Here is a 19,929-nt window from a genome sequence, read left to right on the forward strand (position 1 = left end):
GCATTCTCATGTGAAAACATCGTCTGAAACCGTGTGGGGCTAGAAGATTAATATACAAAATAAATCAAGTTAAGATGCAATCTACCTAATCTTAAATTGTATTCTACTATTCTTTATTGCAAATTTATCAATTATTAATTCATTATTAATACTATTGGAAGAGACTTTTTCTCTATCTTGCTCTGAAATCGATTTTTTTTTTTTTGTTACAAAAGGAACCCACAGAGGCCCAAAGAAAAATGAAAGAAAAGAAAAGCTAACTAGGGAGCAACAATAATCCCAGTTCTTCTAAGTCTAGAAACACCAGCTAAGTCATCCAAGAAAGCATTCACAGCATGAGTAGGAGGATCCTCAAAGATTATGAGACCAGGAGCATGCTCAATACTCCTTTTGGCTAGAGCATTAGCTGTCATGTTGCACTCCCTAAAAATATGGCTAATTCTAGAATTGTCCAAGGTAGATATGAAATGATGACAACCCTCCACAAGAGATCCAAGAGGGTGCAGAGATAGATCAAATCTTTGCAAGAGATTAATAAGGATGGCAGAATCAGACTCAATTTCCAGATTGGAGATGAGCAGATTTCTAGCAGTTTTGAGACGATAGTAGAGCCCCCAAGCTTCAGCATCAAGGATAGCACCAATACCAAGGTTAATTTGGAAGCCAGCAATCCAATTGCTAAGATGGTCTCTAATAAGTAATAACACCATCGGCACCAATTGAGCCAGAAGAAGCAATTCTAGTGCCATCATCGATTTTTAATCATTCTCAAAGTTTTTTTTTTTTAATGAGAAATGACAACTCTTTTATTGATTAGCGGAATTATATATAACGATTTACGTACGTGGGGCTAGCTAATAAAAAAAATCATTACCTAAACAATTCAAGATTTTTAAAAACAATGAAGCACATCCAAACTTCGTTCAACATCAACCATGAGACATCAAAATACGCACAGATGAAGTGAACAATCCCTAGCGTCATATCTCAACAAAAGTCGAGCTTGGTGCCGTTGCAAAGAGCAAAACAACACGAAACATGGACTAGGGACAGGTCCCAAAACCATCATCCAAGCAGCCCAAACAGTTAGCCTTAGGGTGCCCAAACGGAAGAGCCCAAGCTCGAGGCCCCGTAGTATTCCAATTGTTATGGACACCCAGCCGCAGCTGGGCACACCTCCAAGCTGACTGATGCCCAGAACTCGACCAAGCTGACTGATGCCCAGCTAGAATCAAAAATCCAGATCCAAGATCATATCCCAATCCAGTCTGCCCGAGCGCATAGAGAGCCGCCGCGGCCATCCCGGCTTCCAGCACGCAGTCACAGCTCAGAAATGACCAGAACCCCGCCGACCTCTCATGGCCGCACACCAGAAGCTAGATCCCAAACTCCTTCCACGAACTGCCACTCACCCTTATACACTGGCGACGAAAGCTAGGCCTGGCAACGTGCTGGTATAGTGCGGGTACGGTGCGGGTTCTTAAAGGGTCGTGTTTTTAACGGGCCGACCCGGTAAGAACCCGTTAGCTTAACGGGTTTCGCGGGCCAAACCCGGCGGGTTTGCGGGTTTTCCGTTAGAACTCGTCAAAACCCTAAACATTCTTTTTAATTTTTTTTTTTAACTTTTTATCCAAGCAATTAAAACCAATTAAGACATATATATCCCCTTCATTTGCTATTTTCTCTATATGAACTTTTTTGGTTTTCTATTTTGAAATTTTTTATTTTCTGTCTTTTTAGATTTTTTTTCCTTTCCTTTTTTGACAAAAAAATAATTCACAAATCACAATTATACGACGATCCAACGGTCGGACCCTCACAGATCACCAAGAGGATTATCTTTACCGATTTATACGATGATCCAACGGTCGGATCACCTAAAGGATCATCTTTACCGATTAATACGATGATCCAACGGTCAGATCCTCATGGATTGCCCTTAGTTTCATCATCTCAAAATTATACGACGATCCAACGGTCGGATCGTCCCGGATCGCCCTTAGAATCATCCTCACAAAATTATATGACAATCCAACGGTCGGATCCTCATGGATCTCCTTTTGAATCATCTTTGCACAATTATACGAAAATCCAACGGTTGGATTGTCCCAGATCACCTTTAGAATCATCCTCACAAAATTATACGACGATCCAACGGTCGAATCCTCACGGATCTCCTTTTGAATAGTCTTTTCACAATTATACGAAGATCCAACTGTCATCCTCATGGGGAATAAGAAAAATTATAAAAATGCCTTGGTTGAAAAAACAAAAGAAAAAAAAAAGGGAACCCGTATGAGTAATGGGAAATGGGTTTTTGGAAAGGATTTTTAGTTAACGGGTTCCAATGGGTTTAGCCCGCAAAACCCGTTAATTTGCGGGTTTTTTGAGTGCGGGCTTTTTTTAGCCCGGATTAATAAACGGGCGGGTTTGTGCGGGTTTTTAGCGTGCGGGTATAGTGCGGGTTTGCGGGTTACGGGTTTAAATGCCAGGCCTAACGAAAGCCATGCTCGTGCGATAGACCACTCGGAGCTCCAACCCTGGCCACCAGAAGAGAAACTTATGTTTTTTACTCTTCTTTTGCTTATGATACGAAGAGATTCAAATTTGCTCACCACTATTATTTAAAATGGTGTTTATTACCATTCCATAAAAAGCTATCATGTGTGATAATTCTTTATCATGGCTAACCATAGTTAACTTAATTTATTATTAATTAATAATAATTATTAATTGCCATAAAGCTGGGCATTATTAATTACCTATATTTCTATACCTAATAAATCAAACGATGATCCCGGTCAAGAGATAGTGTTTCTCTCTCTCTCTCTAATATCTTATCCTTTACAGAAGTAGATTCTTCTTAAATAATTTTCTCTTAAACGGATGTTCCCATTTAAAGATCTAATCGCACCCACCTTAATAAATGTTAATACAACTTTAAACCACGCTTGGTCTCCTAGTACATTCAAGAACACCACTTTTTAACCCTTCATTACACTATGTTTAATCCTCCAGCACATTCAACGACTCTAATAAATCTGTATAATTTAAAACATAAATTAATAACTAAATTTAAAAAGAGATTCTTGAAATGTTAAATGATTCAACGGAGTTAACCCCTCATGCACTTCATCACAGTGTCAAAAAGTTGAACTTCTAGAAGAGAAAAGTTGCTGAAACAAAAAGCAAACAATGAATGGGAACACCATGTATGGATGCACACCAATTGTTTAGCCTTCATTTCAGATTTTACGGCGGTGGACCTTCCGGTTTCCAAAACCAAATTTCTTTTTCCATTTTTGGTCTAAAGTTTTCAAAAGCTGAACGCACAAAGATGTCTGTGAGTTTTTTTTTTTTTTAATATCTTATTGTTATTATTATTATTATTTTTTATAACAATGTCAGTGAGTTATTATGAAGAAATACAACACAACAAATAATTGGCTGATGGGGCTGCTAGCTGTACTCCCTAGGACATCTTCACCTACGCGGGTATCTTAAAAAGGCTAAAGAAAAAAGTGGTTTATGGCCTAAACAAAAAAAAAAATTTGATTGATGTAGTCGTATTCTACGCTACTATCACCTTCTTTGAAAATTTTGAGCTGGGCCTATTTCGTCAATGAGTTGACGAATTTGAAATTAAATTATGCAATGCTGGAAGATTGGTAGAGAATCAATCCATTCTTCAGAGAGGACAACACCATAATGGTTATTTAAATTAGTATACACAACACACCACTTTACTGAATGGTGGAATTGTAGGTTCTTGAGATTTTTTGGTTTTTTTTGTTTTTTGAGATTTGAGAAGTTGTGAGTTGAAAGGCTCAGCTTGACCATGACTAAGAACTCTCGCGCGTGTAAGTGGATATTACAAAGAAAATATTTACCTAGGATTCATTACGGTACATTAATATATTGATACAATAAGTGACCAATCCAATTAAGATCTAGATTAACTCTATGCATTAGAGACTAGTTTGGGACTGCTCCACCTTTGTATCAAACTAAGTGTATATGCGAGAATTATTCAGCGCACCGACGGTGCAAGTGAACCTACAGTTAATATGCAATCTCAACCATTCATTTAATCCGGCCGTTCATGTGACACTAACCTCCACACTAACGCCGTTAAGAATTGAAACCCAAAAATATTGCTGGTTACCATGGTAGAAACAGAGATAGGTAAAAAAAACTCTCTCGTCCTCTGGAACCCTAGGAACCTTGCCTTTCACTTTTCTCGTTCTCGTCCGGCTGCGCCGCGGCGCTGGCCCCTGTCTCTGGCGGCGCCGGCGCATGATAGATGCGGGTGGACGGGATATCTGGTTTGTGAGAGTATCTTTGGCTCGGAAGCTGCGGTCGGAGAGGGATTTCATTTGCCTCTCTTGGTGTACGGAGGCGGCTGCATCTGGGGTTGGGATCAGATCGGATTTGGATCCCGTGGTGTCTTGCGGCGGTTGGAGGGGAGGTCAGGCTCGATGGATAGTAGGATCGGATCGATGGGTTGACGGGTTGGTGGAGGGAAACGGAGCGGAGGCGGATCTTTATCGGATCGGAGTGGGGATTGCTGGGCGAAATCACGACGGTGGATTGGGTGTAGCAGAGCCATTCCGGATTGGTGGATCGGGATCGCTGGTTGGTGGTGGGTTGGAGGAGGGCGGTCGTGCTGGCCTGTTTACTGGATTGGATTTTCGATCTGGATTTGGGCCATACTGGTTTGGGAGTTTGATGGGGTGTGGGATCCTTCGCTGTTGGTCCATCAGCGGCGGGATGGCGTTGGTGGTGAGGGTCCGACCTTGGGGGAACTGCGGCGGCGGTGGCTGTGGCGAGGTGCAGCTGCTAGCTTGGACCGGCGGTAGCTTAGGCTTCTTTATCCTCTCTTCGTTTCAGCAATTACACAATGCCATAAAATTTTTCTCTTCCGTGTTCACCTCTCTTCATTTCGGAAATACCGTCTTCATGACTGTGGTTTCATCTCTCTCTCTGACTGCCTTCATCTCGCCTCTCATCGGTGTTCGAAATCGAAGCCTCAATCCTTGATGGCTGGCTGCTAGGCAATTTGATTCAGGGTTAGTCTTGTATCTATTTCAGTTTTAATTTCTTTGAATTTGATGAATGTTTGAGATAATATTGTTCTGGGTTTGACGGATATGAGATCAAATATGCTTGAGTATAGTTCGTTTAGATCAATTATGCTTGGGTAATGAATCAATGTGGGTTTAGGTTGATTTGGGAAAATGGGAACCAAATCGAGCTGTTTTCTTCCAGTAGCTTCAATTTCTTCTTCCTCTTCCTCTCTTTGTTCACTCAATTCAAACATGCCCGACTCTCCCAGAAGTGGAGGATATATGGGAATTGGAGATGTGATCTCAATTGAAGCTGCTGAGAGAAGTGGAGGATATTATGAATGGGTGGACATCTACTGGAATTTAGACTCATGAACTCTCTGTGTGGTTCAATTTTGGTGCTGACATTTATTAACTACTTCAAATGTTGTATATGCAGTTCATTCTGAATATGTTGCCTATGATTCTGTTCTAGAGTTCAAAATACGTGTCATATATGCTTGCATTTTATTAGGTTCATGTGGTTTGACCTCTATTATATAATGTTAATGATATATATATATATATATATATATATGATCATCGTTTTTGATGTATGAAATGTATAAAAGTACAGGCATATAAGTTGTTCTGTTGTTGCATTCTGCATATATCGTACAGATCGATTCCATTGCTTAACTCTCTACTAGTACCTTAAGTCAGTAGGTTATGCTCAGAATGTTTTTGTGCGATTGATTCGACAATTCCTCATGCATGGCTTTAGCCAAGATATCATATGTTGATTTCTCACTCAATTGTGGGTTCACTTGGTCACGTATTCTTCAAGTAAGATGTGATCAACAATTATAGTATCCATCTTTTTTTTTTTTTTTTTCCTTCCTTTGGAAAAGAGAATGTAGTGTTGCTTCTGTGTCGCTTAAAATGAAGATCTAAGAGGCGTTTCAGCTTAACCTAATCCCTTCGGACCTACTACGTTGGCTATCTAATCAAGTTCAGGGAAACTAATCAGACAGAGATCTTCTAAAAATGATGGAAATGCAGTTATTGAGAACTTTGAAGTGATGCTGCGGGTGATGTTTGCACTCCTAAGGATGCTAGGGGTCCTGGCATAAAACTCTGCATATTTGAAATACAGCCCTTACGAATAGGCATATGTGGAATATGCTAACTGATGACGTTGGATCAGAAGCTATTTTCTCAATGGCAAGAGTTTCTGGTCTATCATTTCTGCACACTATAGGCGATGGTAGGAAGACTTTACTCTAGCATGATAGTTGGCATCCTTTTGGCGCCTTAATTATCTGTGTTTTAGCAATGGGTTTTTGGCACCTTAATTATATTTTTGTATACCCAAAACGAGTAGCTAGGTTTTTGTTTGAATTTGATGTGGAAATTTGGGAGTTATGATTCTTTTGGAATATGAATGATGTGTTACTGAGGTTCCATGAGCACCATGATATTTCTACCATTTCCTTCTCTTACACTTTGGCCAATATGAGTTCATTATCCTCATTACTGTACTCGTCTCTATCATAACTTTAGTATGCTTTTTGAAAATGAAAATGGTGATTTTTCACGGATTGCATCTTCTGGATAACAACCACTCTTTCTAAATGCAAATTCTTTGGGATTGGGTGTTTAAGAGGATGAGGTAGAATGCCATGACGTTTACAATTTGTATGGAGAATTGTTAGAAATGGTTCCAAAGCCTGTACTTGCTGTGCTGTTTCTTATCCTTTAACCCCTACGGTTTTGAATCTCCCTCCAGTTTATTATTAATTCTTAACTTTGTGGATGGCTATCAATATTTTGTTACACATTTTGAAAGCATACTTGTCTCCTGATTTGAGGAAAGTTTGAATTCTTTGAAGGACTAATGAAGTTGACTTGATGGTGTTTCAAATAGAAATAACTCAAATGGAGTCAGGAAATTGGAAGGACAAGATGTGCAGGTGTTTCTTTGTGCTTGCTGCTCTCAAGTTCCCTCCACACAAGTGGCCTATAGAAGCAAATATATGTGCATATCAATTTCTTGTTAGGAGCCACAAAACAAAATAATGTATCGTTGTTTTCTCTGTGTGCCAACTACAGAGACTGATCTACACCTAATGATTTTTGAGTAAATATGTGTAAATCTCATGCTTGTCAATGACAATTTGTAAAATAGTTAATCATGATTCTTACAATAAGAGTATTATCTAACATGTAATAAACCTTCTCTTCACTCCGGCGGTCTGGCCATACTCTTTGCTATCATCACCTAGAACCTATCTTGTACATGTCTAGGAACTAGTAATATGCGTACCTCCACTTCGTCACAAGCACTAAAGGGCCAGAAACTCCCCAAAATCCTGTTTTGAACCCAAATGCAACAGAAACATAAAACTATGGAAATTGATGCTCCATCTCTACATCTTAGGTGTTCATATCAGGTGTGTCAATCCCTTAGTTGTCTGACACTTTTGGAAGTGTGGCACCAGAGAGTTTCAGATCTTCCTTAAACGCAGAAACACTAAAACTTTGGAGATAAGTACTTGATGAGTTGGATGGTTCAAGTGGTGGGATAGAGATGGATAATGATGTAGAAAAAGAATATCATGGTCATGGACTCATGGTGCACAAGAAATAGAAACAATAAGAACGTGGACATTTACAAAGTTTAGAAACATTACTCAAAGTTTGATGAGTGTGCGTAATAACGTGGACATTTAAATATGTCCATATATTAGTACAATAAGAAATAGAAACATTACTCAAAGTTTGATGAGTGTGCGTAATAACGTGGACATTTGAATATGTCGTGATATTTTTTGTGGTTACTTGGTTCGAACTAGAAACCAATTGTTATTAATGTTACTAATATATTTGTCTAAGTTATTTTTCAAATTATACAATATTAATCATATGGTCACCATGATTTATAAAAATTGAAAGTTAACAAAAATTAATAAGGACATAATAAAGATTAAAAATAATAATAAGAGCATTTGAACAACATTGTATTACCAAACAATTAAGGCAAAATAATCTCTCATGTCCAATTTAGTCATTCTACAAAAAAAAAGCACAAGCCAGTTTGAGTTTACCAAACACTTTACCACTGCTTTTGCCACTGACAACACCTATAAAAAGCCAGTTTACCAAACACTCAGCTACTTTGCTTTTCAGCCACTTATTCTCAGAAATAAGCAGAAGCCAGCTTTTCTTCAAAGCACAGCCATACCAAACATAGCCTTAGAACGTCAAGAACATTGAGAAAGGTCCTTACTTTCCCATGTTCCTCTATTCAATTTCTGCTTAATTCATTATCATTTGTTATATATTGCTTATACCATCGTTTTTTCTTGTAAATTTGTATTGAAAATGGACTATAATGTTAGTAAAAGACCCATTTCATAGTTATATTGAATACTCTGTTCGGGTGTTGTAAACTTGTAATGTATATATTGAAGTAAGACTTGTCTAGGGATTCAGTAACTTGTGTTTGTTATATTCGAATTGCGTTCGTGTCAATCAATGTTATGGTTTTAATGAGCTTGATAAGCATGATACTTGATCAATTACTAATTTTTCTTATATTGGACATGGTCGAACTGAGGTTTTTGCAAATTATTGAAGCATTTTTTGGATGATTCTGCGCAGTAGTTGTGTTGATTATGAAGTTTTGTTTGTTTGAGTACTAGTTTTTAGCCTGTTGTTTTGATATCTGTTCTGTTTGATAGTTTGTGCTGATTTGGTTCGCTGTGCCAAGGACAGGAGGCTCAGGGTGAAGGGACCAGTGAGGATGCCTACCAAGATTCTGCACATTACCACTAGGAAGTCACCCTGTGGAGAAGGTATGTTTCGGTGAACAGAGCTTTGGTTAGCCTATGGATTCATATCTGGTTTACTGCATGCTAGATAGATGATGCTTATGTCTCAATGATGTATAGCGAGTGTTTCTTCTTTTTTGGTTCTTCACTCAAAAAGTAGGAAGCTTTCTAGTTTATGATGAGTTAGAGAAGTGTAATTTGTTTTTGATGTTGGTCTTTTCATACAATCATGGTCTCTACACTTGCTTGTTGGCATTAACTGTTTGTTTGTGATTTGCAGGTACCAACACATGGGACAGATTTGAGTTGTATGGGCATAAGCGTGTTATTGATCTCTTCAGCTCTCCTGATGTGTGAAGCAGATCACCTCCATTACAATTGAATCTGGTGTCGAAGTGGAGGTCACAATTGCCAACCAATAAACATCTCACCTTAAGATTTGGTCTAGTTTTCCTAGTTAATTGGAGATGTTCCATCCATGATGTTGTTCTTTTGTTATTTTAAAGTTGGAGACTTGGTTGTGTACGCATGCAATGGGACGATGGTTTTGATATGATGCAATGGGATGATGGTTTTGACATGGGCAAGTACATAAAAAAATTACCGAAAATTCTTCCATGCTCCGAGCTTGCCATGCTTGGGCACGTCAGCATAATATGGACCGCTGGATATCATATCTGAAATCTAATGGTTGAAAATGTTCACCGGGTAACCTGCTCTCCATGGATACAAATTTGGTTGTCATCTTCTTCTTCCTTTTCCTTTGGTACCGACACCCAGCAACAACTGCAACTTTTATTATTTTTCCATCTTCATGCAAACCCAAAAGACCCAAGAAGAAATTGACAGAAACTCATTTCAAGTCCAAAGAAGCTTTTCCAAAGCTGCAATCCAATCTTGAGAGATGTTTCTACAATTTGATTGACATTCAAAAAAATAGGCAGACAACCCAGATTTCTCTTCCACCTTGAATTCAACTCTCAAATTCAAATATGATCATCATTGTCGTCGTCCTCTGATAACCCATCTTGCCATTAAAACCAAGTAAATCCACACTGCAAGTCTGCAACTGCACTTGCCATTAATCGAATTTCAATTAAACTGAATTTATAGTCCAAAACCATGCATCCGTCAAAAATCTCATGTAAAGGAAGAGTGGAACATGACCCATTTAGTTTTTGCTGGGTGTATTTATGAAGATGAATTTCTTAAAGATGAGATTTTGATGGTTTTTTTTTTTTTTTTTTAGAATAAATTTTGATGGATTTGGTTTGCTGGCTTCCGTCAGGAAAGAGGAACTGATTTTCTCCTTTCCTTCATTCTCTTTCATCATTATCATAATTATTTTTTTTTTTAAAGTTTTATATAGTTAACTATGGTTAAATTATTCTCAAAAAAAAAAAAAAAAAAAAACTATGGTTAAATTTAAAGGACATGTGGCATTAATTTAGAAGGTGGGCAAAAGTAAAGGTTCTAAAGGTTGGCTCGTCTGGATCGTCCGATCTGACTTGGCCCTATTTATTGGCCCGAAATAAGAATTCATGGACGGTTCAAATGAAGAGGTGCTGAGATCAAAGTTCCAGATCGCACCATCTAAAATTTCATTTTTATTAAGCTAATTTAACAAGCTTCAGACTTCTGAAAATTATATATAAAATTTAGTTCAGGTGTCCGAAAAAATTCTCGAAAATTTTTACTAACTCATCGTGCAGCGTACTTTATTATAGTGTCTCAAGCCTTGTATTTCGGTTTCTCGGTCAAATATAGTTACCTTTATAACCCTATATTTATATATCAAATTTCTCAAAGGACAGCCTCATCAAGGCATACAAAAATGGGGAAACAGATAGTAGGATGAGAAGATTTGAATATTTTATGCTTGTTGTAAAAAATTCAACCAATTTCATTATTGTTTCGACATCGATCCATTTGGTCAACCGATTATACGATTACACTTCCCCAAGGGAAGCCGAACCACGAGGGGATAAAATTTTCTAAATTTTTACATTGATTGATATAGCTCATACTCGCGAGAGTGTAAGAATTGGCAGCTCGGAAAAAGAAGTTGTAAATGAGCGGTTATGTGCATATTAATTTTATGTGGTATTTAGGGTTTAAGGTTGACCTAGAAAATCGAGACCCAAACAAAGAGAAAAATAGCTGAAATTTTGACTACAACAATTTCTTCTTGTCATGATAACATCAAACGGTCAATTTAATCAATTCTATTTCCTCCACATTGTTACTCACGGAAGATGCATTTTTTTATACAACTAATAAACAAGCTAGACCACATTAGTAGACATATAAAGATTTTGTGCGATCCAAAAAAATAAAAATTGGAAATAGATAAATTTGACATTACCCATCTATTTATAGTGTATTAATAGGTATTGTGTAAAAAAATTAATCCGATCCGCTGTCATTTCGACATGAAATAAACCAGTCAACTCTTTAAAAGTTTTTACTTCCCTAAGGGAAGTCGACCCTTGAGGAAATAAAATTCCCGAAAATTTTACATTAGTTGATATAGCTCCTCCTACCCACGAGAGTGTGAGAGCTAACAGATCGAAAAAATAAGTTACGAGTGAGCTGTTATGAAAAATATATTTTTATGTAGTATTTAAAGTTTAGGGTTGACCTACTAGATCGAGACCCAAACGACACTGAAAATAGCTGAAATTTTAACCATAACTATTTATTCTTATCATGATAACATCCTACGTTTTATTTTGATAAAGTCTATTTCCTACACATTGTTGCTCATGGAATTTATACTTTCATTACAACTAATAAACTAGTTATAACATTAGTAGACATAAGAATTTTGTGCGATCCAAAAAATAAAAATTGAAAAATTGACAAATTTGACATTACTCATCTATTTATAGCGTATTAATAGGTACTGTGTAAAAAAATTAATCCGATCCGCCGTCATTTCGACATGAAAATATGAAATAAACCGGTCAACTCTTTAAAACCTTCTACTTCCCTAAGGGGAGCCAACGCTTGAGGAGATAAAATTCCCGAAATTTTTATATTAGTTGATATAGCGACTACCTACGAGAGTGTGAGAGCAGACAGAATAAAAAAATAAGTTACAAGTGAGTGGTTATGAGCATAAATAGTTTTATGTGGTATTTAAGGTTTAGGGTTGACCTACTAGATCGAGACCCAAACGACGCCAAAAATAGCTGAAATTTTGACCATAACCATTTCTTCTTATCATAATAACATCCTACGGTCGATTTTGATAACGTATATTTCATACACATTGTTGCTCATGGAATGTATATTTTTCATCACAACTAATAAACTAGTTATACCACATTAGTAGACATAGAAGAATTTTGTGCGATCCAAAAAATTGAAATTAGAAATCGATAAGTTTGAACTTACCCATCTATTTATAGCGTATTAATATGTATTGTGTAAAAAAATTAATCCAATCCACCGTCATTTCGAGATGAAATAAACAGGTCAACCATTTAAAAGCTTCTACTTCCCTAAGGGGAGCCGACCCTTAAGGAGACAAAATTCTCAAAATTTTTACATTAGTTGATATAACTTCTACCCACGAAAGTGTGAGAGCTAGCAGATCGAAAAAATAAGTTACGAGTGAGCAGTTATGAGCATATTAGTTTTATGTGGTATTTAGAGTTTAGGGTTGACCAAAGAGATCGAGACCCAAACGACAACGAAAATAGCTGAAATTTTGACCATAACCATTTCTTCTTATCATGATAACATCCAACGGTCAGTTTTGATAAATTGTATTTCCTCCACATTGTTCCTCATAGAAGGTATATTTTTTCAATACAACTAATAAACTAGGTTAAACCGCATTAGTAGGCATAAAAGGATTTTGTGCGATCTAAATAATCAAAATTGGAAATCGATAAATTTGACATTGCACATCTATTTATAGTGTATTAATAGGTATTGTGTAAAAAAATTAACCCGATCCGCTATCATTTAGATGTCAAATAAAGCGGTCAACCACTTATACACTTATAACTCCCTAAGGGGAGCTTAACCACGAGTAGATAACCTTTCTGAAATTTTTATATTAGTTGATGTACGTCATAGCTATGAGAGTGTGAGAGCTGACATATCGAAAAAAGAAGTTGCGAGTGAGCGGTTATGAGCATATTAGTTTTATGTGGTATCTAGGGATTATGGTTGACCTAGTTGATTGAGACCCAAACAACTTCGAAAATAACTGAAATTTTGACCACAATTATATGTTCTTATCATGATGACATCCAACGGTTGATTTTGATATAGTCTATTTCCTCCTCATTGTTCCTCATGGAAGGTATATTTTTCAATACTACTAATAAACAAGTTAAACCGCATTTGTAGGCATATGAGGATTTCGTGCGATCTAAATAATCGAAATTGGAAATCGATAAATTTGACTTTACCCATCTATTTATAGCGTATTAATAGATATTGTGTAAAAAAATTAACCCGATCCGCCATCATTTAGATGTCAAATAAAACGGTCAACCACTTAATACACTTATAACTCCCTAAGGGGAGCTTAACCACGAGTAGATAAACTTTCTGAAATTTTTACATTAGTTGATATGGGTCATAGCCACGAGAGTGTGAGAGCTAACAGATCGAAAAAAGAAGTTGCGAGTGATCGGTTATGAGCATATTAGTTTTATGTGGTATTTAGGGTTTAAGGGTTGACTTAGTAGATCGAGACCCAATGCATGATGAAAATACATGAAATTTTGACCATAATCATATCTTCTTATCATGATAACATCAAACGGTCGATTTTGATAAAGTCTATTTCATCCACATTATTCGTCATGGAAGGTATACTATTTGATACAACTAATAAACAAAGTTAAACCACATTAGTAGACATATAAGGATTTTGTGCGATCCTAATAATTGAAATTAAAAATTAATAAATTTGACATTACCAATCTATTTATAGCGTATTATCATATATTGTGTAAAAAAATAACTTGATCCGCCATCATTTCGACATTAAATAAAACGGTCAACCTTTTATATGCTTCTACTTCTATAAGAGGAGCTGAATCACGAGGAAATAAACTTTAAAATTTTTTTACATTAGTTGATATAGCTTATGCCCACGAGAGTATGAGAACTGACAGCTCGGAAAAAGAATTTGCGAATGAGTGGTTATGTGCATATTAATTTTTTGTAGTATTTAAGGTTTAGGGTTGACATAGTAGATTGATACCCAAACAACGACGAAAATAGCTGAAATTTTGACCACAATAATTTATTCTCATCAAGATGACATCCAACGGTTGATTTTGATAAATTCTATTTCCTCCACCTTGTTGGTTATGAAAGGTGTACTTCTTCATATAACTAATAAATAAGTTACACCAAATTAGTGGGCATATAAGGATTTTTTGCAATCCAACAAATCGAAATTAGAAATCAATAAATTTGACCGTTGAATGAGACTAAGGCAATATTCTACGCTCATAATAAAAATAGTATCGGCTTTCGACTTTGTTTCAAACTCGTTCCACTCAGTCAACCACACAATGATTTTAATATAACTAACGATAAACCACAATTTCCAATTCTATCTCAAATACTATGAGGATGCTTTTTATGACCATTTCTTATAAGCACTAGCTTCAGCTCTGTGATACATGTACAAAATCTAGAAATTTTTTACTTCAACCTCATAGAGAAATTAATTTCACACATTTTTTCAATTCTTTTTCTTTTTATTATGTCACTAGTGTAGTCTATTTAGAATAATAACGGATAACTTTGAGATCACAAATACTATTAATTAAATAAATTATCAAAAAACAATTCATTAAAATTAAAAATACATACACTAATAACTAAAATGACCCTTAAAAAAAAAAGATAATAATAACTAAAATAACCAAAAAAAAAAAAAAAGCCAAGTCCAAAGCAAATGGCCAGGCCCATGCGTTTTTTTTTTGCTCTTCAGAAGAAAAAAAAAATCTGAGAATTGCTGCTAACTTGCTGCCAAGTTCAAATTCAGTTCCACCGAGTTCGCAGTACAAGTTCACAAAAGATCAGTTTTCTCAACTAATCATTGTTCCTTATGGAGATAACAAAACTCAATTAGACCAAAATCCTGGCTGCTGTAGAATTCACAAACCTTAAATCTCAGGTTAAAATGTTGCCGTGAATGCGAATTGCCATTTTTGCTGCTTCCGATCAAGGATTCGATTGCAATGATATAAATTGGAAGCATGTAATTGCGACGAAACTCGAGTCAGACAAGATCTCAATCCCTTTGACATAGACCGTCTACTAATTAAGCTTTTGGGGGATTGGGAAACTGGTTATTGCTTTGGAAATTCCTTGCTCAGTAATTCAAATCTTGTTCAGATTGGGTCTGGTGCTGCTTTTGCATTTTGCTAGGATTGAATTAACCAATGAGCTTTGAAATTTTACCCACCCCTTCTTTCTACCTCTTGATGGAACCGGACACCGTCTATGCCTTTCCCATATACATTTCCCCTTAATTAATTGACACGTGCACCTCACGTGTGTGGCCCCAGACAAGACGAGCATGGGAAGCTCGGAGCATGGAAGACGTTCTCAAAAATTACTAGTTTTTAGTGTAATATAATAATAAGAATGGATGGGGATATGACCGCCAGCCGTGCCTAGCTGCATGGGTTCGAGTAGGCCTCATCAAAAAGTCTGCAGATCAAGTGGGCCAATAGAGGTCCGACTGCTCATAGAACCAAAAGCCGGCCTGGTCAATCAAAAAGCCCGCCTCGGTGGGTAGAGGGCCGGCCAGTCAAAAAGCCCGCAAAAATCCAGCCCAGTCCCCCTAAAGCCTGCTAGGCGCAGCTAGTAAAAGCCAGCTAAGCCCGGCTCGTAAAAGTCCGTAAACTATTATGTGTGTGCGTGTGTGTATATATTTATCTATAAACACACATATATCTATATATGTATATATATTTATAAACACATACATACATATATATATATATATATATATATATTTATAAACACACATACATCTATATAAGTATATATATTTATAAACACACACACACACACACATATATAAGAATGTGTGTGTGTGTGTGTGTTTATATATGTGTGGAAGTTTTGATACTTCTATATAAAATATGTGCATATAGACTCTACATATCATGACGACGGTTGACCAATTCGATCGGATTCGAAAATACGGTGAAATTAGCTAAATTTTTTACCACACTCATAATTTACTGTAATAATCTCATCCAACGGTCGGTTTTTCTATTTTCTTTGAATTGATAGAGGTTGCTCTCTGGAGTATATGATATATAAATATAAGTTTATAAGAGTAACTAAATTTGACCTAGTTGATCAAATTAGAAAAGAGAACCAAATTAGCTGGATTTTTTACAATCACCATAAAACATTACAATCTCTCCATCAAGCTGTTGGTTTCTCTAAATTCATTTTTCATTTCATGGTTGCTTTGGAATGAACCTCAACAATTTAAATGTAATGTACAAGTCATACAACTTTAGGAGGCAAATTGATATAGGCCAACATCTTTGTAATTAAAATTGAAATTTTTATCTTATGCACACGCACATTCATCGATGGGATATTTACAGACATGATGTGAAAAAATAAGCGGTCAAGCCATCGGTCAATCAATAAGACATACAAGTGACAACGGTTGACCAAATCGATCGTATTCGAAAATATGGTGAAGTTGGCTAAATTTTTTACCACACTCATAATTTATTGTAATAATCTCATCCAACGGTCGGTTTTTCCATTTTCTTTGAATTGATAGGGGTTGCTCTTTGGAGTGTATGATATATAAATATAGGTTTATAAGAGTAACTAAGTTTAACCTAGTTGATCGAATTTGAAACGAGAACCAAATTAGCTGGATTTTTTACCATCACCATAAAACATTACAATCTCTCCATCGAGCGGTTGGTTTCTCTAAATTCATTTTTCACTTCATGGTTGCTTTAGAATGAACCTCAACAATTTAAATGCAATGTAAAAGTCATACAACTTTAGGAGGCAAATTGATATAGGCAAACGTCTTTATAATTAAAATTGAAATTTTTATCTTATGCACACTCACATCCATCGATGAGATATTTACAGACGTGATGTGAAAAAATAAGCACATTTCGCGGTCGTCAAGCCATCGGTCAACCAAGAAGACATACAAGTGACGACGGTTGACCAAATCGATCGTATTTGAAAATATGGTGAAATTGGCTAAATTTTTTACCACACTCATAATTTATTGTAATAATCTCATCCAACGGTCAGTTTTTTCATTTTCTTTGAATTGATAGTGGTTGCTCTTTGGAGTGTATGATATATAATATAGGTTTATACGAGTAACTAAGTTTGACCTAGTTGATCGAATTTGAAACGAGTACCAAATTGGCTGGATTTTTTACAACCACCATAAAACATTACAATCTCTCCATCGAGCGGTTGATTTCTTTAAATTCATTTTTCACTTCATGGTTGCTTTAGAATGAACCTCAACAATTTAAATACAACTTTAGAAGGAAAATTGGTATAGGCCAATGTCTTTGTAATTAAAATTGAAATTTTTATCTTATGTACACGCATATCCATAGATGAAATATTTATAGACGTGATGTAAAAAAATAAGTACGTTTCGCGGTTGTCAAGCCATCGGTCAACCAAGAAGACATAGAAGTGACGACCGTTGACTAATTTGATCGGATTTGAAAATATAGTAAAATTGGCTAAATTTTTTACCACACTTATAATTTATTGTAATGATCACATCTAACTTTTAGTTTTCTCATTTTTTGAAATGATAGAGGTTGCTTGATATAAAAATATAGGGATATAGTACTTGGGCGGGATATTCAAATTTTCAGTCTTTTTGGGGGGAAGTTTCAATTTTGGGGAGGTTTCACAGACCCGGTATATAAATACAAATTTAATTTCTTTAATATTTCACTTTCCTTTTTGTGGTGTTCTTGGTCCCGAGTGCCGACTTAGTCGCCCATCGCAATCCCAAATCTTGCTATCTTGATTTCGAAGTGGCACCGCCGTATCCCTAATTGGAAATCGCCACTAAGGCCCATATCTCAATTTCAATTTAACTCATCGATTTTTACTAACCTTGCCCAGATGCAACATCGTCCTAACTCCTAAACCTCATGCCTCGCATCTGCCTTCGATTTCTTGCATCTGATTATTTCGTATCCCGATCGCATACATTTTAAGACTTTCAGGTTTAAGATTTACATGTATAGGCTTTCTGTTGAACATGGTTCCAACCCTCATAAGAAGGAGATGGAAATAGGTACTTGTTCATTTTTGTTTCTGATTTTGTCTACAGTCCTGTATTTATTAATAGGTTGAATGAATCAAGGTCTGTGCTGCTTGGATTTCAAGGCTTGAAGGAGGTAAACAATCACCGAACACAAGTATTACTTCTTCTTGTTTTTTTTTTTTTTTTTTACCCGAGTCTGGTTATTGATATATGTGTTTGTTGAATTGGTTTGTGTTGTAAGGATTTGCGAACTTGGAGGTCGAAGAACGACTCACGTTGAGGTCTGTTGCGATGTAAGTGTTTTTATAACGTTTTACACACTTCAAAAGCATGCATTTGGATTATGCTTCCATTTTCTATACTGCACATTTTTTAGGTTTTTGTGTGATCCATGCTTAATTATTCGGATGAGTAATGTAGGCATTAGTGGTTCTTTTGGCATTTTTCATTATCAGTTATTTACTGTTGTTCATTTTCTATTTCATTTCGTGGTTGTTGATTTAAGGATTACTTCTGTTCTCATAACCTGCCAATCCCCTCCTCCTGAATGTATATGCAATAATATCCCTTACTTTTATTGTGATGTTGTGTGTATAATCTTGCTGGGAAAATTGAGTTTTATGAACTTGTCACATCAAAATTTATTTAATTGGGATTTTATTTTCTTTACATGATAGTGATTTACTACCTAAGTTTTCTCATTCCAGCTTTTGGTGCCTCTTGTTAGCTCATACAGGTATGAGGAGGTGAGGTGAACATGAGTGGCAAAATCAAAGGCTAAGCTGCTCCATGAAGTGATCTTGGGGCAGGAATACAGTCATCTGGGGATATCAGGATATTGGCTGCATGGAGCAACGAACAGATCAATGCAACTCTGAATCATTACAGATATGACTTTGGGAGTGATATAACAAGGTATACAAATCTGTTGTATAACTATCCCTTGCTAGGTATCCTTAGATTTCTTGTCCTGGTCATGATTCCGTAATCAGCTTAGCAAAATGCCTTTGTTCTTCTTTTTTTGATCCTCGATTGAATTTGGGACAGCCTATTGTATTTGGGTAGTATGTATTATGATAAACCCTGAGGTTTTATATCCTCGTTTGACTGTGAATGACGTTGTACTGTTGTAGTTACTATGATGGTAAAATTTTTACATGCTTTTATTATTTATTTGGAGATGAGTCCTTATTGGTTTGCACCCAAGCGAATTTTGATCTAAAAGCAACGAGATTGTGTTTGAACACATTTATTTTTAGGCAGATTGTGTTGTTTCAGTCTTTTGATCCTCTGTTTTGGTGCCCTTGGCTACTTTCTTTTGTTGTTGTTTGGTGTTTTGCGCTTTATGCGGTACTGGAAGATCTAATCAAGCATCCAAAATTATTGTAGCAGGATCTTTGAGGTATTGTAGCTGTATATTATATGCAACCCAGATGATGCGCAAACTGAAGACACAGAGAGAACAGTTTCAGACCCTTACATAAGGAGGTGTTCTTTTGGATTTTTAAATTTGAATTTTTTATTGTCGGAAAAAAAAAAAGAACCTTGTACTGCGGAGAGAATAGAAACCATGCAATAGCCAGACATGAGGCACTTACTGGTTTAGCGGTGTCCAGAAGAAGACACGTTTCGCCACTGTTTGTTTCATCAGAGCTGGAAATTTTTTAGGGTTGAGGGTTTAGCAATGTCTGGGGTTAGACATTATCACCTCAAATTCTGATGGTTACCCAAACTAAATTGAGATTGGAATTCACTCTCACCTTTT

General features: G+C 36.3%; 1 protein-coding gene, 1 long non-coding RNA gene and 1 pseudogene across 5 annotated transcripts; all 3 read left to right on the forward strand.

The window, feature by feature from the left end:
• Nucleotides 1-4,150: 4,150 nt before the first annotated feature.
• On the forward strand, nucleotides 4,151-7,215 carry LOC112183643. 3 transcript variants are annotated; one of them, XM_040513038.1, is made up of 2 exons: nucleotides 4,151-5,069; nucleotides 6,938-7,215. In XM_040513038.1, the coding sequence occupies exon 1, from the start codon at nucleotides 4,297-4,299 to the stop codon at nucleotides 5,038-5,040; it is 744 nt and encodes a 247-aa protein (XP_040368972.1). In that variant the 5' UTR covers nucleotides 4,151-4,296; the 3' UTR covers nucleotides 5,041-5,069; nucleotides 6,938-7,215. The 3 variants fall into 3 exon arrangements, with proteins under 3 accessions (XP_040368972.1, XP_040368971.1, XP_040368973.1); XM_040513037.1 differs by having other exon boundaries at nucleotides 6,973-7,215; XM_040513039.1 differs by lacking the exon at nucleotides 6,938-7,215 and adding an exon at nucleotides 5,224-5,516.
• A 238-nt stretch (nucleotides 7,216-7,453) lies between these two features.
• On the forward strand, nucleotides 7,454-9,458 carry LOC112198948 (annotated as a pseudogene).
• Nucleotides 9,459-17,865: 8,407 nt separating this feature from the next.
• Nucleotides 17,866-19,723, forward strand: LOC112180310. 2 transcript variants are annotated; one of them, XR_002928192.2, is made up of 4 exons: nucleotides 17,866-18,297; nucleotides 18,406-18,457; nucleotides 18,892-19,079; nucleotides 19,554-19,723. It is a non-coding gene; the product is annotated as an uncharacterized LOC112180310 (long non-coding RNA). The 2 variants fall into 2 exon arrangements; XR_002928191.2 differs by having other exon boundaries at nucleotides 19,557-19,723.
• The last annotated feature ends 206 nt before the right edge of the window (nucleotides 19,724-19,929 follow it).

The sequence above is a fragment of the Rosa chinensis genome, chromosome 1, assembly GCF_002994745.2.
Source record: "Rosa chinensis cultivar Old Blush chromosome 1, RchiOBHm-V2, whole genome shotgun sequence".
NCBI lineage: Eukaryota > Viridiplantae > Streptophyta > Magnoliopsida > Rosales > Rosaceae > Rosa > Rosa chinensis.

Coding starts and splice junctions, on each gene's coding strand:
- LOC112183643 (XM_040513038.1), top strand. CDS start 4,297: ATGATAGATGCGGGTGGACGGGATATCTGGTTTGTGAGAGTATCTTTG.